The following is a 23749-nucleotide window of genomic DNA, read 5'->3' as shown; positions in this document are numbered from 1 at the left end:
TGAAGTGAGTGAAGCTATACAAGATTTAAAAAATAATAGAGCACTGACTTAGACTATTCGCCTCCTTTAATAATATAGTCTAGTATCTATTTATTGTCAATTGTTTACTCTCATTTTGAATACAGTAGTATACCTGAAAAATGAACTTCTGGTATTATTAAACCAGTTTTCAAAACCAAGCCAGGGAAGCCAAATTGAACCTGATAGGTATGGAGTAATTACTCTCATCATCAGTTGCCACGGGAAACTTTTCACGTCCATTATAAATACTAGACTGAAAATCTTTGCAAATGAACTGAATATAACATCCAAGAACCAGACTAGTTACCGTAAGGGATATTCTACACAAGAAACTATTTGTGTATTACACACACTTGTTGGACTTTACTTTTTCTTTTGGGAAGAGACTCTTTTTTACATTTGTGGATTTTAATAGGCATTCGATACTGCTTGGCGTACTGGGTGGTTGGAAAAATTACAAAACAAAGTGAAATTACAGCGAATTTCCTAATGCTTGTAGAGTAAACTTTGTTTGCCTTGCTTGCTTTGTTTGTACAAACCTTAACTTAAGCTTTGTAATTAAGGTTGGCAAGTCAAACAATACATATAGGCGTAGTTTAACCTGTATACACTATATTCTAATTTGACTGGACGTTATCCCAATTACAATTGTACAATATACAAACAAAGCAAGCAATCTAACCAAAGTATTACTCTACATGCTGTAGGAAATTAGCTGTAAAGGGAAATGTTTTAAAGTTGTGTATAATATGTACAGTGGAATTAAGTCTTGTGTTCAATGTAATGACTCTCAGTCAGAATACTTTCCATGTTTAAAAACTTACCAGAAATGAGACTTGAGAAATGAGAGTTTTGTTTGGAAAATCACTTATTGAGACTTAGTGAGTTTAATCGAACGTGGTTATTCAAACTGCGTAAATCTAATTTACATTTACCTATTATAGCAACTGGTCGTTGGTACAATATCCCAATGGAGGATAGAACATGTAACTTATGTACAAATGGTATTGCAGATGAATTCCATATCTTGTATACATGTAAAAATGAAAATATTGTGTCATTAAGAACCAAGTACATACCTATGTACAATGTACTACACAGCTTAGCCGAGCATTGTCAGGTTTGAAGGTTTATTATACTGTCTTATTGTAATACTGAACTATTCAAAAAGCTATACTTGTTCATCAGAAAAGTTAATGTATTTCTTTGATTTATGTCATAACGATCCATATATGTTGTTTATCTTTATGCATCTCATTCACACTGTTTGCTGCTTACGAGCTAATAAAATAATTGTTCTTCTCTCATTTTTAATTACATATATTGCATTGTATATAGTTGACCTCATGTTACACGTTTAAATGTGGGTTTTCTTATAAATCGTTGATAGGAACTAGCAGAGGTAGATTTTTTTTTGTGGGGGGGGGGGGGGGGGGGCTTAATTTGCCTAGACAGTTTAAGGACCCGCGGGCCCCCTTTTTCAGAATCCTGTATCCGCATCTGACTAGGTCTTTATAACAGGAAATGTTCACCAAGCTTTAATAAAAGTTTGACAGCGACGGAACCAAGTGATATTTTAAAAATAATATGTAAAATAAGTTGATTTCACAGTAACTATGTTAAATAAAAAAATAGAATAAACAGACATACAATTTTGTCATCTTTTATAACAATGAATTGTCTCAGAGCATTTCAAAAACTTACCAGTGACAGCCCTTACAGTTGGACTTTTCATATAACTAAGGGGCAACACATGATTATATAATTTAAAGCCAAGATGCGACCTCGAAGTACAACTTTTCAAAATGACTGTGAGTTCGCTAAATATTTTAAGTATAATTTTACAGTGGCGGATCCAGAACTTTTCATAAAAGGGGGGTGGGGGTTGACTGACCTAAAATTAAGGGGGGTCTCCAGTCATGCTTTGCTGATTCCCTATATAATCAACCATTTTTTCCCCACGAAATGCCCCCCCCCCCCCACTCCCTGGATCCGCTTATGTTTTATGGTCAACATTTTATCGCGTAGTTTGACAGCATACATAAAGACATCTGGCCATTGAAATGAGAAAATGTGTAGCCAGTCTAAATATGACAAAGAGCGAAAACAGTGACTTGAAATAATAACACACGAACGTCTGCTTCACTGCTAAAAGTAAAATCACAAAAATACTGAATCCGAGGAAAATTCAAAACAGAAAGTCTCTAATCAAATGGCAAAATCAAAAGCTCAGACACATCAAACGAAAGGATAACAACTGTCATATTCCTAACTTGCAATTGGTACAGGCATTTTCTTATGTAGAAAATGGTGGTTTGAACCTGGTTTTATAGTTAGCTAAATGGAACCTATAAGTTAACTTACAACATACATTGTCCGTTGATTTCATTATCACGGAGTAGTCGTGTTAATAAATACATAAAGGAAAATGACTCATGACAGTGCAATGAAATATCACCGGCAGTAAACACACTGGTAATAAACACTTAAGATAATACATACATGTACATATAAACCACATCTATGTGTGTACAGTACTTATGGTAAGATACTAGTTGCGATCACGAACTAAATATATGTCAAACAACATTTAGATACAGAGATATATATGTGCTAGTATTCAGTCTATGACTTTTAATTAATTATTGTTCCTACCTTTCATATAAATATTTTGTCCTAAAATGGCGTCGCTACAAGTTCCGCCCGTTATCGATGTTTTCCAATGCAAACGGAACAAATAAGATTTGACCATGTTATCTTGTTATCTCGATAATGTCAACATACACATTTGTTTATTATGTGACTTATTTAATACATGATTGCCAGAATTAATCGGCTTTTTAAATCGGGGTTTTTAAGTTTATCAGAAAGAAGTAACACGTACCGGCACTGGAGACAATCTAGTTCTGGAAGACATGTAAACTAATGAAAGTATTTATCCCTATTCTGGACAAAATCAAATCAATTCTGTAATAGATATTTACATGCAGTAAATGTATTGTCATTTTGTCAGAAAATTGTCTACTGATAGAAAATCTGTTGTTATGGAGCAGTTCAACTTCTAAATACGGTATATAATAAGAAAAATTGATTTGGAACTTTTTTTAGGTTTAGCGTCTATAAAACCAGGTTCAATCCACCATTTTCTACATTTGAAAATGCCTGTTCCAATTCAGGAATATGACAGTTGTTGTCCATTCGTTTGATGTGTGTTATCATTTGATTTTGCCTTTGCTTAGCAGAGTTGCTTAGGGACTTTCCGTTTTGAATTTTCCTCGGAGTTCAGTATTTTCTTGTAATTTTACTTTTTATTACGAGTAAAAAAAGATGAATGACACGATTCTAAATACTTTTTATACAAATAACACCACTTTTTCATCTATAGGATATATACAGACCTACGAAAGATTGCAAAGCATACATGCAACTTGTGGAAGACATGTATATCAAAAATGAAATTACACGCATGAATAATTTTTAAAAATGTCTATAGTTTTCTCGTTTGTTTCTTGCCTTTTATAGCCGACTATAATGTATGGGTACCGTTTTTCTCGTACGGTAACCTATAATTGCGTGCATCCATTTCATTTGACACTAGTGGAAAGTTATCTCATTGGCAGTCACGCCACATCTTTTATTTTCATTTGTTTGCTTCCGTCACTAAAGTCAACTTCGCCTTTGTTTTTGGTAGGTTTGTAATGCTAGAATTTTTTAGTTGTCCGTGTAGTGCATTTTGTTTTTTGTTTGTTTTTTTGTGAAAAGTGTTGTCTGTTTTTTTCTACTTATGGTTTTTATTGCCCTTCTGGCAGTGGCGAATATAGGAATTATAGAAAAAGATTGCTGAAGATTCAGAGCTAACATAAATAATAAAGTGGAAACTCAGCAGTCAAAAATAAGAATTTACACTAGTTTCTATCCTTTATATTTAAGAACCTATTATTCTCTTTTCTTTTTATTTAACCGTTTATTTCTCAAGTCTTTAATTTTTGGCATATCAATCTCTATTTAGATCTATTTAGTAAACTCAATCCAAACCCCCATGAAGATTTAGATGTTTTTTTTTGGAAAAAAAGTTTGTTTCCAGTTTTTGGAGAAAAAAATAATTTGTTTTTGATTCTGAGAAAAAAAAATTGTTTGTTTCACCCTCAGCTGCCACTATATGTTATGCTAAAATTTGTCCAGAAAAAAAACCCTTGCCCCCCCCCCCCCGAAAATCAAATGGTTGCTGCCTAACTGTAATTTAAGTTCATTCTACCATGTAAATTATTTTAGTTATTTATCATATTTTTAGAAGTAAATACAGTAGTTTTGAATATTTGATAAATAGCCTGCTGTTTAATCCATATCGCGCAACTTTGATGCGCACCCTTTATTGCATACCCTTTATCACACCCCTACCCTTTATCGCATACCCTTTATCACACCCCTACTTTTTTTTTTTTTTTTTTTATCTTTTATATAAAGTCAGTTTTTATTTAGAATGAAATTCAAAACAGTGTGGCTGTGGCCATTGATTGACACATTAAATTCATTCATTGACTGGGACAATTTAGGTGAACGTTTGTATGTAACGACCTCAGCTCACTATGTACTTTTTAAAGACACTTAAACTATGGGGTCACCAAAGGTTCTCAACACCTTAATAAAGTAATTCGAAAAACTAATCAAAAATAACACGATGTTTTTATTTATATCAATTATATAAATCAAAACATAAAGGTTATTCCTGATTAATTTCTTGAATTATTTTATAATTAAAGGCGTTAAGAAACCTTTGGTGACCCCACAGTTTAAATGTCTATCGTAGGTACGTCGTGAACAGTGGTCGTTACAGACAAACGTTCATGTAAATTGTTCTAGTCAATGGATGAATTTAATGTGTCAATCAATGGCCACAGCCACACTGTTTTGAATTTCATTCTATGTAAGCTTAAGAAATATTTTCCCTTCAAATAGGTCCAATAGAACGGTCATTCGGGCGTGACGCAATTTATTGAATGACGTCATTGTTTGGTATGTACATGTGACGTCACGAACGTCAAGTTTTCATATTTTTTGGCACACTAAATGCAACTATAAAAAATACAAAACACACAAAAAAATGGCATACTGTAAAACATGGTATGGTATGATGGTATGGTATGTGTTATGTTATGATGGTATGGTATGAATACCATCATACCATGGTATGTATGAATAGTACCATGGTATGGTACCATGGTATGGTACAAATTCCTATACCATGGTACGAATTCCTATACCATGGTACAAATTATTATACCATGGTATAACTTTATAGTATGAAGCATGGTATGGTTTTTTTTGAAGTGGGAAATTTTGAAAAATGAATTTAGGTAATATGGACTATGATTTTTTTTTTATTTGTTGACATTATGTATCTGTTTTATTTATTAGAATAATATTTTACGAAATAGATGTTGACAAACAAGATAGAATATCACTTACATGTATAAAGCTGTGAACAGAAAACAAGGGAAAACTCAATTTAAACATCTCAGATAACTATTAAGTTAAGATAAGATAGATATAATGTCCTGTTCTGACACATTGTAAATAGCTGTCAATTATTCTTTGAAATTTTGGGAAGTACTGCATATCTTTTGATTGTAATCTAGATAATGTAGTTAAAGTTTTATTGCATAACCTTCTGTCAATGGTCAACTTTTATATTGTTTTGAAATATGACACTTTAAACAGTTGCATATTCTGTCTACATCTATGGCCAAGAAATTCCACTAAAAATGTGAATAAAAGGTGAATGCATCTCCTGTGTGGATTAGAAAACACCATACTTTCAAATTAAACTGTCACTAACAAATACTATGTTAGTTGATAGATACCACATGTTGTAGAGTGTATATTGTTTTCTTCATTTATATGTAACAAGAATGTGTCCATAATACACGGATGCCCCACTCCCACTATCATTTTCTATGTTCAGTGGACAGTGAAATTGGGGTCAAAACTTTAATTTGGAATTAAAATTAGAAAGATCATATCATAGGGAACCTGTATACTAAGTTTCAAGTTGATGTAACTTTAACTTCATCAAAAACTACCTTGACCAAAAACTTTAACCTGAACTTTGCACTATCATTTTCTATGTTCAGTGGACAATGAAATTGGGGTCAAAACTATAATTTGGAATTAAAATTAGAAAGATCATATCATGGGGAACATGTGTATTAAGTTTCAAGTTGATTGGACTTCAGCTTCATCAAAAACTACCTCGACCAAAAACTTTAACCGGACGGACGAACGGAGGCACAGACGGACGGACGGACGAACGGAGGCACAGACCAGAAAACATAATGCCCCTCTACTATCGTAGGTGGGGCATAAAAACAATGTGCATTATGGAAGTTAATACATTTTGTACACAATATCAACCAAGGAATGAGTCTTTTTTTATTATGTGAGATTTTTACTAAACAATTTTATTTCATTTTTTTAATACATGCTGAGAGTGATAGCTATTTCTGTGCAGATAGAGATCAGAATAGTTTTTTTTTTAAATGTATATATTTCAAGGTCAATTATAATCGACATGTGTTGTTAATATTTGACCTGTAATTACATCAATATTTAAGAACGAATTTTTTTCGTTTGAGCTTTAATAAAGGGTTATAATAATTTGCTAGACGAAAAAACGTCGAAACGCAATACCTTTTTTGGTATTAACCTGTTTTTGCCTTTTTGTTTTTAACTGTTATTTGAGACAAAATTAAACTGTTAACTGTTTTCAACTCACTGGCTGTTATCTGTTCTGTTAAAATTTGAAATGTTGTTTACTGTTTATGAAAATGGGATTCCTGTAATCTGTTACTAGACACTTAAAGTGTTTTTGGACATAATTTGTCCCTGAGAACTGATCTTACATGTACCTGTTGTTTACAAGAATTTTAAGATTCACACTAATCACATTAAATTTGCTGTCCATTTATTTCTTTACGGTGATTGTTCAAAGGAGTGACATGAACAGCATATATGTAACTGTATTTGAGTATAGTAAATCCTTCACAAAATTTAGAATGGAAATGAGGAATGTGTCAAAGAAACAACAACCCGACCAGAGAGTAGAAAACAGCCCAAGGCAAACAAAAAAAAAGTTGTTAACACAGCGAAAAAATCTTGCAACAGGAGGCGGGCGGAAGCTGACTCCCAAGGGAGCAATAATTTAACTTCAAAAAAGGGGGTGGAGGTTAGAAGTTATATGACCATTTTCTGAACAAAAATGTGTACTAGTTCATATAAAATAAACGTGACAATACAATCCGAAACATATAAATGAACCAAAATTTAAAAAAACAAGACTAGAGCAGAGGTTCCAGACTTGGTACAGGTGTAACAAATGTGGCAGTGTTAAGCATGTTTTGTGAGATCTCAACCCTCATCCTATATCTCTAACCAATGTAGTTCATTTCTGTCTCCTATTTATAGTGTATCCTAAAGTTAACAGCCAGCACTCCTCAACCAGCTAAATCCCTGTTTTATTTAAAAGTCATCCAAACCCACCCAAGCAGAAAGTATTGATTTATCTTCTATATTAATATGCTCATATGCACTGGTAATTTTAAAAGTATTTGTTTTGCTTTCCATATATATATGTTACAGTGAATTTGTATAATCAGGGATTATGTAGAATCCTTAAAACTTTCAGGGATTATGTATAATCATTGGTTAGTTTAGGTATTATACATTATCACTAAAGTTTTCAGGGATTATGTATAATCACTGGTTAGTTTAGGTATTATACATAATCACTAAAGTTTTCAGGGATTATGTATAATCACTGGTTAGTTTAGGGATTATATATAATCACTAAAACTTTCAGGGATTATGTATAATCACTAGAAAAAACGTCAGGGATTATACAGAATAACTGAAATGATACTAAAATATATAACATATTGAAATATCTTAAAAGTTAATCTTAATATATCATAATAATAACCTTAATATTGTAAAACGTTAGGCATAATTTATTAATATGAAAGACACAAAAATATTGAAATGTTATACACAAAATAATTAAATGATAAGCACAATATAATTAAATGATAAGCACAATATATATAGAATAATTGATGTTTTGTTTTTAATGCTGACTTTATCAGTAATAATATCAAGCAAGCCCTTTTTGATATTGACTGTATTAGTATTAATAATATCAAGCGAGCCCACACGGGCGGGTTGATGAAGTCAGTATGAAAATTTTAAATTGCATAATGATTATTCTTTTTATCGTATTGTTTTAGCAATTGTTTTTAGGTGGAGGATATGAAATAAAATAAAATTGTCATTAAAACTATTTTTATGCGTACAGTCGTTTTGATAAATGTTAATGTTATGTATAATATTTTAATATTAAACATTTTATTTACAAACTAAATTTGAATGGCATCGACTATTACACATTTGCCCTGATTTTCTACAGGCATATCTATCAAATTCACATCTGTTTTTACCACGATATCAAATTTAAAAAAATAAACCTTGTCCTCAACATCAAATCAAATTTTATGACACGTCTCAGAGAAATACAGTTTTCAGCACAAACATCTGAAGGTACAAATTGTACCAATGAAGGGAAATCAGCAACCTCAAACTGATTTCTTGTATAAAGATCCGAGCAGGATTCCGTGCTATATAGCAAGGCGATATCCTTCTTCAGCCTTTTCGTGAATATTGACTATTAATAGTTTTTTGGGATCTCTCTTTCCTGGAACCAAGGATTTGTATAGTAAGACTATACAAATCCTTGCTGGAACCACTAGTGTAATTGGTTTGAGATATCATCTTTGAAGCTTTTAATTATTGATAATCCCTGAAATCATATTAGGGAATGTGTAGAATAATAATTAAAATTATCAGTGATTATATAAAATCACTGTCATTTTCAGGGAATCTATATAATCACTAATGTTTTTAGTGATTCTACATAATCCCTAAAAAATCAGGGATTCTACATAATCCCTGATTATACAAATTCACTGTAACATATATATGCTCATTAGCATTGATAATGTTTTTTGAAATGATCATAGATTTCAAAATTGAACCAATGAATATTTTGTTTACATTGTTTTTCAACAAAAATTCTTGTTCCTGTTTCTCATTAAAAAAAGTTTGTTTTGGAATAGGTCAAAAAAGAAAGAAAAAAAAACAGATATTTAATAAAATTCTGTTTAAGAATAGGTTTATTAACTTCCAAATTTCCTCTTTTGAAAAACCATACCATGCTTCATACAATGGTATAATAATTTGTACCATGGTATAGTAATTTGTACCATACCATCATACCATACCATGGTACCATTCATGCATACCATGGTATGATGGTATTCGTACCATACCATCATACCATAACACATACCATACCATCGTACCATACCATGTTTTACAGTATGCCCAAAAAAATACAATAATAAACAAAATATTTTTAAAACAACAGCACGCAAATTGTAAGGTAACCCAGGTGCTTTGGATTCTTTGAAGGCTTTTAAAACAAGACAAAAGTAGAACTGAAGGTAACCCAGTGCTATGGATCAGAAAACAGTTCATATAATATAACTCTCCTGTTGAAATATATGATAAAGCGTATAAAACATCTACATATGTAATATAACGTAATCAGAGATCAATATTTTAATTAGATTGAGCTTTCCCATTGCATTAATCAGCGTTGCAAAGTAATGTTATCATCTCTTTGAAGATCCACTGCATGTTCTTATTAATGATAAAAGAAGGCGAAGTTGAATAAACAGACAAGGAATCTGTTATCACATGTGTATTTTGTATAAGTAACCTGCTAACTGATTGATATATTTGATGTGTGTAGACAGCTAGATGAGTCAGGAATTCTTTACACGCGTGTATCCCATCACGCAAACGAGATGCATGTTGACCCAACAAAATGGTGAGTTTTTGTTTACTTTCTTAAAAAACATTTGTGAAAAAAACCTCCAACTGTATATTTGTAATCGATCAATTCACTTTTATGCACATGTAAATGATATTTATATTGAATTGTGAATGACTAAAACCATTTGAAAAGAACAAAGTCATTTTGGGGGCTCTTAATTTATAGCTTGCTGTTATGTGTGAATTTGATGGAGAGTTGTTCATTGTGCCACATCTTCTTAAATCTATATCTCGAGATCTATATATAGGAAAGTCACATGGTGCAGATAGTGTCGATTCAAACAGTGAATTATCAAATCATGGTCACATCTTAAACTCATAACACTAGAACTAAATTAATAAAATCATCAAGATTACATTGTGTGATTTAGTAAGCCGAATATCTCTTTTTGTCAAATAGCATTCCAAACTAATATATATATGCCAAGGTGACAAGAGTATTACTAAATCTGTTATGTCATCTGTACCAATAAAATATGTTAAAGTTGAAATCTATATAATCATGATAATTAATACAAAGATTAAGTGACTGCATAAAATTAATTTATATCGTTATTTTGGCACGAATTTCGGTTATTCATCACACGAATCTTGACGAATAATCTTTTTTAAGTCGGCTAATTATTTATACATTTATGTAGTATAATTTTGTACTTTTCTCTATAATTAAATTATTTGATTCGAGATTAAGCTGTTTTAAATAATTCCATCAACGTTTCTTTTTCATTCTCCATGCAGTCTTACGAAAACTGAATTTATTTTAAGGCATCTTGTAAAAGACATGAAGCAAAGCAATTTTTTTTTATCATCATTAACTTGTAATATGTATAAATACGTGCATCTCTTATTTCTTTTTTTTTTCTTTTTTTGGGGGGGGGGGGGGGGGGGGGGGGGGTTCATGTGCTTACCAAATGGTGAACTTTACAATTTCTACTAACATAATTTATATCGTTGTCAGACGACACACGTCTTTTTTCAAAGACGCACACATTTTATATTTATTTTTTTTTTTCAGAGATAAATTAAAAAGACCACTACTGATAGTATGGACAGAAGAAACCGTGTTCATGGGGTGAGTTAATGACTTATCTATAGAGGTTACAAAACTTATTTCAAAGTTATGTATATCTATTGCACTGGTCTTTTGCATGTTTTAAAGCTTTGGCATTTTACTTTCAGGTTGTTTCACGGAAACAGGCGGAGATGGTTGCGAAGAAGGTTGGCATGACAACTGAAAAGGTGCAAGGTATATTTGATTTAAATAAACATTATGCGCGTTATTTTAAAATATTTCCGTACTTTTTATCCTTAAAAGTGTAATACTGACCACAAAACATGCACAAAAACTACACACATCTTACTATTTAGAAATGGAATTAAAGACCGTAATAATTACACATTGCACTACCCAGACCATATTTGAAATTAAAGAGTGATGTCGATATTCGTCTTTCCCTCTCAATTAATTCGAATTCATATTTTCACATATCCACATCTAAAAAAACCCGAATAGTTTTCAGAGGGAGCCACCAAACACCGTTCTATAAAGGAGCTGTCCAATTATTATTTCCCAAGTGCATTTGTGCGAATAAGCTAAAGGGTCTTTGAAAATATAAACCAATCCGAAACATTTTATTTGTTGATTTGAATTTGTTTCTGGCTTTCCCCCCAAAAAAACTTGATTGACAAGTATCAAAGTAATAAATATAAGATTAACTATTCGTAATTCCTTGTATCACTTACAGAACTCCAAGATACATTTTACGTGTTTGATCAAAATGGCGACGGTATGATAACAACGGATGAGCTAGCCACCGTGCTCTTCAAACTTGGCCAGAGACCTACACTGAGAGAAGTACAGGCCATGATCAAGTCAGTGGATGCTGACAGTACGTAATTAGTATTAGTTTGCCACAATACACCAGTTTCCCAATAAACTGCGCATGTGTAACCTTATTAGCAAAACTATATACCATCTAACGTATGTATAGAAAATGTAGCTACACGTCGTATATTGCTATCACGTTGGCGTCGTCGTAGTCCTGCGTCGTCTTGCGTCTTGCGTCGTCGTCGTCGTCCGAATACTTTTAGTTTTCGCACTCTAACTTTAGTAAAAGTGAATAGAAATCTATGAAATTTTAACACAAGGTTTATAACCACAAAAGGAAGGTTGGGATTGATTTTGGGAGTTTTGGTCCCAAAATTTTAGGAATTAGAGGCCAAAAAGGGCCCAAATAAGCATTTTCTTGGTTTTCGCACTATAACTTTAGTTTAAGTAAATAGAAATCTATGAAATTTTGACACAAGGTTTATGATCACAAAAGGAAGGTTGGGATTGATTTTGGGAGATTTAGTTCAAACAGTTTAGGAATTAGGGGCCAAAAAAGGGCCCAAATAAGCATTATTCTTGGTTTTCGCACAATAACTTTAGTATAAGTAAATAGGAATCAATGAAATTTAAACACAAGGTTTATGACCACAAAAGGAAGGTTGGGATTGATTTTGGGAGTTGAGGTCTGAACAGTTTAGGAATTAGGGGCCAAAAAGGGGCCCAAGTAAGCATTATTCTTGGTTTTCGCACCATAACTTTAGTATAAGTAAATAGAAATCTTTGAAATTTAAACACAAGGTTTATGACCATAAAAGGAAGGTTGGGTTTGATTTTGGGAGTTTTGGTCCCAACAGGTTTTTAGGAATAAGGGGCCCAAAGGGTCCAAAATTGAACTTTGTTTGATTTCATCAAAAATTGAATAATTGGGGTTCTTTGATATGCCGGATCTAACTGTGTATGTAGATTCTTAATTTTTGGTCCCGTTTTCCAATTGGTCTATATTAAGGTCCAAAGGGTCCAAAATTAAACTTAGTTTGATTTTAACAAAAATTGAATCCTTGGGGTTCTTTGATATGCTGAATCTAAAAATGTACTTAGATTTTTGATTATTGGCCCAGTTTTCAAGTTGGTCCAAATCGGGGTCCAAAATTAAACTTTGTTTGATTTCATCAAAAATTGAATAATTGGGGTTCTTTGATATGCCAAATCTAACTGTGTATGTAGATTCTTAATTTTTAGTCCCGTTTTCAAATTGGTCTACATTAAATACCAAAGGGTCCAAAATTAAACTAAGTTTGATTTTAATAAAATTTGAATTCTTTGGCTTTTTTGATATGCTGAATTTAATCATGTACTTAGATTTTTGATTATGGGCCCAGTTTTCAAGTTGGTTCAAATCAGGATCCAAAATTATTATATTAAGTATTGTGCAATAGCAAGAAATTTTCAATTGCACAGTATTCAGCAATAGCAAGAAATCTTCAATTGCACAGTATTGTGCAATAGCAAAAAATGTTCAATTGCACAGTATTGTGCAATAGCAAGAAATCTTCAATTGCACAGTATTGTGCAATAGCAAATATTTTCAATTGCACAGTATTGCGCAATAGCAAGAAATATCTAATTGCACAATATTGTGCAGTAGCAAGAAATTTTCAATTGATTGGAGTTATCTTTCTTTGTCCAGAATAGTAGTTGAATCAACTTAAATCATTGTTTTATACAATGCACAATGTATATTCACTTTTACTACCAACTGATAAATTAAAACACTCTTTACCATTCAGTGATAACAAGCACTTTTTGTTACATTTTAATATTTTATGATGTATTTAAATGAGTAGTTATTGTTGCAAACTCCATTAGAAATTTGAATTGAGATCAGTTTTGAAAAAAGGGAAAGGGGGATGTGAAAAAAAAATGGTGGGGGGGGGAGGGGTTTAATTTTTCTCATTTCAGATTTCATAAATAAAAAGAAAATTTCTTCAAACATTTTTTTGAGAGGATTAATATTCAACAGCATAGTGATTGCTCAAAGACAAAAAAAATATTTTAAGTTCATTAGACCACATTCATTCTGTGTCCAAAACCTATGCTGTGTCAACTATTTAATCACAATTCAAATTTAGAGCTGAATCCAGCTTGAATGTTGTGTCCATACTTGCCCCAACCGTTCAGGGTTCAACCTATGCGGTCGTATAAAGCTGCGCCCTGCGGAGCATCTGGTTTTTAATTATTTTTTTTCTACATGCTATACATTTATAAAAAAAAAAACCATGTGGAAACACAGGTGTACAAACGAAATATCAGATATATAATAGATGTGAACCTGTTATCATCTATCAATTTAAAAAATATTCGGTTTGACCTGTGAATTGTTTAGGCATACTATACCGTCAACAAAAGAAACAAAACAAGTCAATGTAGTTTCCATTGATATTAAAAATTGGATATTCTGTTCCGAGGTAAATAATTACCAAATTTGTCTGTTATATTCTTGTCAAAATCATTGATTTAGGCAAAATGCGAATTTTTGTGTGTGCACTTTTTGTTATTTCAAAATTCGTATTTTCACTTAAAACGCACGGTATTAGAACTGAAAACTTTAGAATTAAACATGGTCTGCTTGAAATTTTGAATGCCTTTAGTTTGCAGATATTTTAATACTTAATTCTCATCTTCGAAACTAAGTAAAATAAATTTGACCCTTGTGTTCAATAATACGAATTTTGTCACTTTCCAAGTTGGTCAGATTCTTTTAATCATATGCATTTCATTTTCATTGGATAACTTAACAGTTTTTCCTATTAATCCTCATATTAATCATATGTTATGATAAATTGGAGTTCACACTTGTGTATCGTTACTTTTGTTGACAAGCATATAATCTATATTTAAGTACTAATACTAGTATTTGAAGTGACTTCCTTGTAAGAATAATATTTCTTATCTCATACTATACAGAAAGTGTAACGTAGAAAATAAATAATATGAGATATTCATAAAGCTATTGCATAATACATTTACAGAAAGTGTATTTCAGAAAATCAGAAAATAGATAAACTACATGTTTATAATCCTCGTACAGGTTTTTGGCATATTGCAATTAACAAATGTATCTGGTTGTTTATTTTATAAACATATGTCTCAGTTATGCTCATACTTAATTGAGAATTTTGTAATAGGGTCTTTGCGCCAGATGATGTCGGTATGAATGAAATTTCACAAGAAGGATCAATACCACAAAAGGAAGGTTGGGATTGATTTTATGGGTTATGGTACCAACAGTTTAGGAATTAGGGGCAAAAAACAAGCATTTTTTTTTTGTTTCCGGACAATTATAACTTGTGTGTAAGTGTATGGATCTCTCTGACATTTTACCGCAAATTTTTTGAAAAGTTTCAAGAAGAAAATCTTCAATTGCACACAATAAATGACCACAATGCACTATATATTTTAAAGATTATTGAACATATTTATTTTGTGTCAGAAACCTATATTATGTCAAAAATTTGATCACAACCCCAGTGTAGAGATTGTACAATCTACATTTTCCAATAGGACCAAGAACATTATACAATATTATTTACATTTCAAATTGTAAGTGTTGTCTTATTACAAATTGACTTACCATACAAACAAGCAGTATATGTTTATGTAGATATCAAGTGTATGTACAAATGTGTGGTTTTCCTTGTTACATTGTATAGAAGAAGATTTTTATTTATATATGTATAGTTTACAATGCGTGTTTCCCGTTTTCTAGTGCTTACTGAATAATATGTGTATATTTGCGGAAACGATTATGTTATTTCATCAACATAGGGAACATGATTTAAGTTGCAAGTAGCCTTGAACTAGCATCAGCAGCTGAGAATACTCTTATATATAAAAAAATTTGTAAGGGTTCCACGGAACCCGGTGTCTCGCCTACTTTTTCTGTTAATCGCAGACACAACAAAAATGAGGAAAAACATCAATAAAAATTTCCCTCACGATACTGTCTTTTGATTGAAAGAAGCTTCCAAGTTTGGTAAAAAAATCCAGGATAGTTTATGAATCTAATAAATGTTTTATAAACTTTAACTGCAGACTGTATGTAATGTTAACTGGAAGAAAAACTAAGTCCATTTATAAGTAAAATACGGAAAAAGTGATTTTTTTTTTTACAAAATTTACTTCTGAATAATATCTTATGATCAGAAATAACTTTTTGTCTAAGTTTGGTAGAAATCCAGGATAGTTTAAGAACATTATAAAAATTTTAAAAACTTAAACCACAGAGTGAATGTTTTGTTTCTGGCAAAAAAACTAAGTCCATTTATAAGTAAAATACGGAAAAGTGAAAATTTATTTTTACAAAATTTTCTTCTTGATACTATCTTATGATCATAAACAAGCTTCTGTCCAAGTTTGGTAGAAATCCAGGATAGTTTAAGAACATTATAAAAATTTTAAAAACTTAAACCACAGAGTGAATGTTTTGTTTCTGGCAAAAAAACTAAGTCCATTTATAAGTAAAATACGGAAAAGTGAAAATTTATTTTTACAAAATTTTCTTCTTGTCAGATACTATCTTATGATCATAAACAAGCTTCTGTCCAAGTTTGGTACAAATCAAGGATAGTTTATCAAAGTTATTAAAATTTTAAAAACTTTAACCACAGAGTGAATGTAATGTTTCCTCGCAGAAAAACTAAGTCCATTTATAAGTAAAATACGGAAAAGTGGAAATTTATTTTCACAACATTTTCTTCTGGATACTACCTAAGATCATAAACAAGCTTCTGTCCTAGTTTGGTACATATCAAGGATAGTTTATGAAAGTTATTAAAATTTTAAAAACTTTAACCACAGAGTGAATGTAATGTTTCCTCGCAGAAAAACTAAGTCCATTTATAAGTAAAATACAGAAAAAATAGAATTTTATTTTTACAAAATTTACTTCTGGATACTTTCTTATGATCATAAACAAGCTTCTGTCCAAGTTTGGTGGAAATTCAGTATAGTTTAAGAAAGTTATTAAAATTTCAAAAACTTTAACCACAGAGTGAATATTTGTGGACGCCGCCGACGACGACGCCGACGACGACGGAATGTAGGATCGCTTAGTCTCGCTTTTTCGACTAAAGTCGAAGGCTCGACAATAAATCAGTCCCTCCCTGTGATCGACACTCCCACTAGCAATGTACCCATGCATCGTAGAGCAGCGCAATATAAGTACTGGATTATTCGGATGTAGATTATCGCTTTGTGTCTTTTGTTAATTTGTTAGGTGTTTTTGTGCTTTGTGGTAATCTGGTGAGTCAATTTTGGGTCAATGTACGGCCTTCGACACGGAGCCTTAACTCACTCAGTAGTCCTTTTAACTGACTTTACAGCTTTTTATTATCTTGTCTTGCAACACTACCGTCTAAGGTTAGAAGAGGGCTAAGCCATCACACACATACTGAACCCCAGGTACATTATTTATGTACCTATCCAGGCCAGGGGCCTGTAGTTCCCTGATAGATAATTGTATCATAGGCAATCATACCACATATTATTATCTATGCAGATTGCTTCTTGTAATGCACGGGTCTTTTGCTATGACTGCACTAATGTTTTAATGTAATGTGAAAGTAAAATACCTAAATTATTGACTGGCTACGAAGAGATTTTTTTATAATATAAATTTAGACGATGTGGTATGTATGCCAATAATATAACTCCCCACTAGAGACCAAAAGACCTAAAGTATACACATACACGTCATCAGGCTTGTGACCTTCAACAATGAGCGAAACACATACCGCATAGTAAGTTATAAAAGCCACCCCGAAATGATAAATGTTAATCAATTCAAATGAGAAAACTATAACTGAGACTTTTATCTTGAAGCCAAACACATAGGAAAGCCGAAAAAAGCCAGCTGCATATAAGCAGTGGGCTACCTGAAAAGAACCTCCGCTCCCTCCAGTTGAACTTTTGCAAACGACGCTTTCTCTGACAGTTTACGTAAATACCGGTTCCACTTCCCTCATTCTAGAAGGGATAGATAAATTATGTGTTTCACGGCAAACTTCTGACAAGAGTCCACACGTAAGAAAATCCAATCCGCCTTCCTACCTTTCCGTATGGTCAATCAAACTTCAACCTTAAATTTTTTATTTTATTCCATTTTTAGCTCAAACGCCAAGTGATTTTTATCTCATTAATTGGCGTCCGTCGTCCTTCGTCGTCGTTACATTTTACAAAAATCTTCTCCTCTGAAAGTGTTGACAAAAATTTAATCAAACTCGGCCACAGTCATTAGTTGGGTATCTTATTTTTAAAAAAAAATGTGTCCGATCCCCGCCTGTCAACCAAGATGGCTGACATGGCTAAAAATATAGCATAGGAATAAAAGGGATGTTTTGTCTATTATTTTGAAAATCGTTTTAAATAGAGAAAATCTGACGAAGCCAAAAATGTTCAAAATGTTGAGCTCTACCAATTGTCCATTATGTCAAAACAACCAGACGACTTCTTTAAGTATTATTGTCCTTAAATGACACATTTTACGATTTATGTTTATTTTTGCCTATTATCTTAATAGATGGAGAGTAACTTGAAAATGACAAAATGATCAGCATGATAAGTTCTACAAATAAGACATAGACAATTTATGATATACCAGATGAAAGGGATTATATAAGTAACAAATATACAAGGATCATCAGGTGACGTAATGTATTTGACGGATGATAGATTACAATACATGTAGATATAAGAAGATGTGGTATGAATACCAATGAGAAAACTCTCCAACCAAGTCAAAATTTATAAAAGTTAACCATTATAGGTTGTATTACAAGTTCACATAGAAGTAGTCCTGTTACCAAATTGTTAATGTTGTAAAAATTCTTTTCCTCCGTAAAAACATAATGACGTATTTTTAAATTTCTTCTTGGGCAACGACTGCCTTGATTCCTATGACCAACAACCATTACTAGCGGTACATCTGACGGTAGTGACAAATGATAGATGAGAAAAACAATAAATTCGATTCTTATACAAGTAAAATAAAAAGGGTATATTTTTTTATTGTCCCTCTGGTATCCCTTGTCTTTCTCTCTGGTAAGACAGGATTTCACAGAAAAAAGCAGTCCGTTTAAATTTACAGAGGCATTGTCATTATCTATATAGTGTATACATCTTTCATCAACAAAGTCAAACGCAGTTATGTCACCTGTTTTGTTAATTCTAAACGTAATGACTTTAACACATTTTTACGATGTTCATCCCCAATACTATGTCATCTACACACATAACAGTTATTCATATTATTGTCATTATAAAATGTGTTTTATATATATAATGATCACAAGAACAATTTCATAATCTCTGACAACGTCCCTTAATGAAATTTGCCAACTAGACACAGAATCTATGATCTTAAATATACCAGATTTTTTTTCTTCATAATTTAGAAAGTTGGCTCATCAGCACGTATGGACTTCGCCTTAAGCATCGACTCTTAGGCGCTTACTGCAGATATGTCATACTATCCTTTATTCTATGAGTCAATGTCAACACAATACTAATTGAATTATATAATATTTTGCTTTTATTTTGTTATACGTATTGCCTGAGTGTTCTATTTTAATTTATTACACATGTTACATATCTATTGGCTATGCATTGCTCAAGGGCGGATCAGGGGCGGATCCAGGATTTCCAGTTAGGGGGGGCGCAAAGTTTTATTTTCGCCGAGCGGAGCGAGGCGAAAAATGTTTGGAGGTTTTTTTTAGGTAAAACTATTGAAATATTCTTCTATAGGGGTGAAATGTAGATATCTCGAACTATTGTGTGGTAAAATTAGCGAGAAATTAAAGTTTCAAGCTGAAACCGCCTTAATCCACACCTGACAACAATCTACAGATAGACGGGCGGACAGACGGACGCAAAGTGAGACGAGACAGATCACAATTGCTCACCTGACCAATATAATTTTCAAACGAAAATTTCTACTTTTACCAGCGATTTTTAATTGTCCTTTCATACTATCTGTTTTTTACTTTTATGATTTTCGGAGGTCGTGCCAGACTTCACTGTGTTCGCCACAAACAACTAAAACCAGAATGAGATGCATTTACGCAGTATATTTATTTTCTTGGGATCCCAAGCATACACTAATACGGTACAGAATTCGGCTAAATATTTAGGTTGCAAGTGAGAGGTAAATATAGACACAGAGAAACAAATTAATAAACTAACCTTTCGCTTGAAACAGTATTTCTATCTTTCATTACGCCGGGATATTATAAAAGAATCTCACTGTTTTCTTGACCGTGTCATGATGAAATTGTGAAAGTGAGTAAGGGATGTTTTGAACTTCGATTATCAAACAAATTGATTATAAAAACCGCAAATGCAATGTAACATTTGTTTTTACTTTAACTGCTAAAAACCTATTATATTTGTCATCAAACGCAGCTCCGCGTTTGACACCTTCCTTTGAAGTTATTTATAGAACTTTAATAAAGCGCAGGTCAGTTGATTAGTAATAACGTTGATTCTGTTAAACTGACTGTTTTATATACTTTGAATGTTAAAAAAGATTGAATGGTCTCTTCTGATACTTAAATATGGTGAAGTCAACCCATGCTTTGCAAATTTTAGGGGGGGGGGGGGGGGGGGGCGCACGCCCCTGCGGATCCAGGATTTTGCAAAAGGGGGGGGGGAAGTTTTTTAAATTTCGGACCTTTTTTTGGCTAAAAAACATAAAATAAGTGTAAAATGCGAATAAAACCAGGTTCAATCCATCATTTTCTACATTTGAAAATGCCTGTACCAAATCAGGAATATGACAGTTGTTTTCCATTCGTTTGATGTGTTTTATCATTTGAATTTGCCATTTTGTGTGTCGCTTCTCTTCCTTCTACAATAAATTAATCATCATGCCTCTGTATTCTATATAGGTATAGTCGCATTTGTCATATTTTCTTATGATTATTCAGTTGGGTTATTTTGGGAGGAAAACGAAAATAAAGGTGTCAGACCACCAATTAAAAATCCCAATCTGTTCAACCAAATCTTGCAGTTTTCACAGCTATCTAAATATTTTACCTTAAGTTTAACTTCAAGGAAACCAGGTATATCCTGAATTGTACATGTATCACCTTTCTACATGCCAATTTTCAACCAATGTTTAAAGTCTTGCATGAAATTTCTGATCTTGAAAACACAGGTACTACCAAAATAACTCCCGGATTTCTGGAAATCTTAAATTAGTGTACTATGTAGCGCATTAATCCTGAATTTTTAACGCAAACTCATAGACAAGTGAATTTTGACTCAAAATGGTCTAAATATATTTCCCTTTCACTAAAAGTTGCATTTCTGCATATTTGTTGGTTAGTTTAAGTAAACAATGACATCAAAAGCACTATTTTTTGTCAGAGTAAATGCTATTAGTTTAAACATATTTATTTACTAGTATTGTGGATTTGGAAACAAGTGATTACAACCTGTATTAATCCCTTTCCACTTTGCTGGTGCGAGTTCTGCCTTGTAGCGGCATTGGTTGCTCTTTTCGAAATCAGTACAAGGGTGTCTTTAACGTTCAAGATATATTGCTGTATCTTAACACGGGTCCGCCATTTATCGTCCTCTTCCAACGTACTATCATCGTTTCTCAAAACCGAACTCGCAAATGGTGTCAAGGAACAGCCAAAAATTAAGTACCTGAAATTTTCTCCCCAAAACGGGGATCGACCCAGGAGCCTTTGTGTTTGTAGTCTGATGCACTAACCACTACACCACGGCTATTGTTTATACGGATATTGTGTATGTGCTATATGCCCTCCTGGGACCCTAATTTATTTTCTATGTTCAGTAGACCGTGAAAATGGGGTAAAAAATCTTATTTGGCACAAAAGTTTGTTTTTATTTTCAGAAAGTGGTACAATTGATTTTGATGAATTTGTCAAAATATTTGCCCAAAAAATGTCCATAGATCCAGAAAAAGAACTTCATGAAATATTTTGTGTTTTTGACAAAAATAAGGATGGATTTATATCTTCAGAGGAACTTTATGAAGTGTTGAGCAAACTTGGCGAATCAATAACCAAGGTATGTATTCAAAACATTTGCCCAACATTCAAATCAAAGAAATAACACTATTTTGTGGATTTTTCGTTTTAAATTGACATTCAGGCCTTCAACATCGAGCAAAGTATCACATCAACACGTTACCGTAGATCCAGTTTCAGTTGATAGTTAATTGTTAAATCTGACGGAAGCATACAATTATACATTGTTATCACAGAATGACAACATTTCAAGTTACAATATATTTATTGAAATCAAAGGTTGATGTCACTCTGATTTTTAACCGGCGCGTTTTGCACTTTTTCATAGGACATTTGCGCTTTTACAATATTTAAAAAAAGATTTTTATTGGTTTTAAGTTTATAATTTTCAAAATCTAATAGCATCAACTTATTGTAGGACGAGGCATATTTGATGATAAAAGAAGCTGATCTTGATCGAGATGGTAAAGTAAACTATACAGGTACATTTGTTAAAGAGAGGCAAAATATACTAAACAGATATTCAAACTACTTATGAAAGATGCCAAAAGAGGGACGAAAGATACCAAAGGGACAGTCAAACTCATAAATCTAAAACAAACTGACAACGCCATGGCTAAAAATGAAAAAGACAAACAAACAACAGCACACACGACACAACATAGAAAACTAAAGAATAAACAACACGAACCCCACCACAAAACTAGGGGTGATCTCAGGTGCTCCAGAAGGGTAAGCAGATCCTGCTCCACATGCGGCACCCGTCGTGTTGCTTATGTCAAATATCAAAGGGATATTCTAAATAATAAAAGTTACTCAACAGATCATCACAAGGAGAATAGAGATTTTATATACTAAACAGAGAATTGGGAGGATTTGCAGACTTAATACACACTCAAATGAAACCTACACACGGCGACTTCTACACTAATGTGTTGTTTTCCCAATCCTCCCCATTCCGCGGCGGTTGGGCAATTAAGTTTTAACCCTTTCCATATGTTCGTCCCATAATAAGTTCCTATTCTATATAACTTCAGTTTTCCTAAACCAAATTGTTTGAAACTAATACACAATGTTTATGACCACCAAACACAGATCAAGTTCGAATTTGGGAGTCGTCACTTATGCCGTTTTAATGGTTAATATGTCCGTTCGTATAAAATTGAAAAAATGTAGAATTTGCCGTATATTTACAAGCGTGCATATTTTCCCTATGAACGCATTTTTTATTTCTTTTTATGTTTTTGTTTCTTTCAAGTTTCTGTCGCGTTGACATATTCTCAAGATCTCCAGTTTTTTTCTTTCAAAACCATTGTATATGCCCAAACCGCTAAGCACTGCTCAATCAACGATTCATTACGTTTAATTTATTTTATTTTTCAGATTTTAAAGCAATACTTAATTTTAGATGATACACCAAAGGCTAGTGAGAAAAATAATTCGTTGGAACCATTTTCATTACCTCGTAGGGTGTGTAAAAATAACAATATAAACATTAACCTTCTTGACCATTGGCCGTTTAAGAATCTAAAGAATCATGGGTAATTTCATTGTTCGTACCCCAAAATGAAAATAACGTCACGTCATTGGTTGAATTTCCATTGTTTATGACATTTTTAACCAATCACGACGTTTTGGTGTACACTTTTGAAAATATTACCCAGGATGCATTAGATTCTGAAACGGCGAAATGATGAACATCATCATTATTTGTTTCAATGTTATACTATATATATAATAGATTTAGTGTATAACGTTAACCATTTTTATTTTTATAATAATAACAAATTGTATTTTCATATCTCAACATTTTTTGTACTAATAACATACATATTTATATATGTAACTGTATTTTCTTAACCTAATTAGTTTTAAATAAATATTGTTTTGCACTGTT

At 32.4% G+C, this 23749-nt stretch overlaps 2 protein-coding genes across 8 annotated transcripts in view; one reads left to right on the top strand and one right to left on the bottom strand.

The window, feature by feature from the left end:
• LOC143079406 (uncharacterized) overlaps positions 1–15528 on the bottom strand; it is a 21994-nt gene extending 6466 nt beyond the window's left edge. Inside the window, exons 1-2 of one of the 6 annotated variants that reach the window (XM_076254733.1) lie at positions 15429–15468; positions 957–1047 (exon numbers count right to left, since the gene is read on the bottom strand). Coding sequence is in view for 1 of the 6 variants with exons in the window: in XM_076254729.1 (XP_076110844.1) it covers positions 2386–2390 (5 nt within the window). In the remaining 5 variants the exon portion in view is untranslated. Of the gene's footprint in view, positions 1–956; positions 1048–2385; positions 2436–2676; positions 2832–15428 lie in introns of those variants that run through there. The other 5 variants (XM_076254732.1, XM_076254734.1, XM_076254731.1 and 2 more) reach the window with 5 other exon arrangements.
• On the top strand, positions 9738–23749 carry LOC143079408 (neo-calmodulin-like). 2 transcript variants are annotated; one of them, XM_076254737.1, is made up of 7 exons: positions 9750–9961; positions 10982–11038; positions 11146–11212; positions 11712–11855; positions 21717–21892; positions 22271–22334; positions 23236–23749. In XM_076254737.1, exons 2-7 carry the CDS (start codon positions 11012–11014, stop codon positions 23262–23264), a joined length of 507 nt encoding a protein of 168 aa, XP_076110852.1. In that variant the 5' UTR covers positions 9750–9961; positions 10982–11011; the 3' UTR covers positions 23265–23749. The 2 variants fall into 2 exon arrangements, with proteins under 2 accessions (XP_076110853.1, XP_076110852.1); XM_076254738.1 differs by lacking the exon at positions 11712–11855 and having other exon boundaries at positions 9738–9961.

The sequence above is a fragment of the Mytilus galloprovincialis genome, chromosome 6 (assembly GCF_965363235.1).
Source record: "Mytilus galloprovincialis chromosome 6, xbMytGall1.hap1.1, whole genome shotgun sequence".
NCBI classification, from domain to species: Eukaryota; Metazoa; Mollusca; class Bivalvia; order Mytilida; family Mytilidae; genus Mytilus; species Mytilus galloprovincialis.
Note: the sequence above shows the minus strand (reverse complement) of the source record. Positions and strands in the feature narration are given on the sequence as shown.

Coding starts and splice junctions, on each gene's coding strand:
- LOC143079408 (XM_076254737.1), top strand. CDS start 11,012: ATGGACAGAAGAAACCGTGTTCATGGG. Junction 11,213..11,711: donor GACAACTGAAAAGGTGCAAG/GTATATTTGATT, acceptor TATCACTTACAG/AACTCCAAGATACATTTTAC. Junction 22,335..23,235: donor TGGTAAAGTAAACTATACAG/GTACATTTGTTA, acceptor TTTATTTTTCAG/ATTTTAAAGCAATACTTAAT.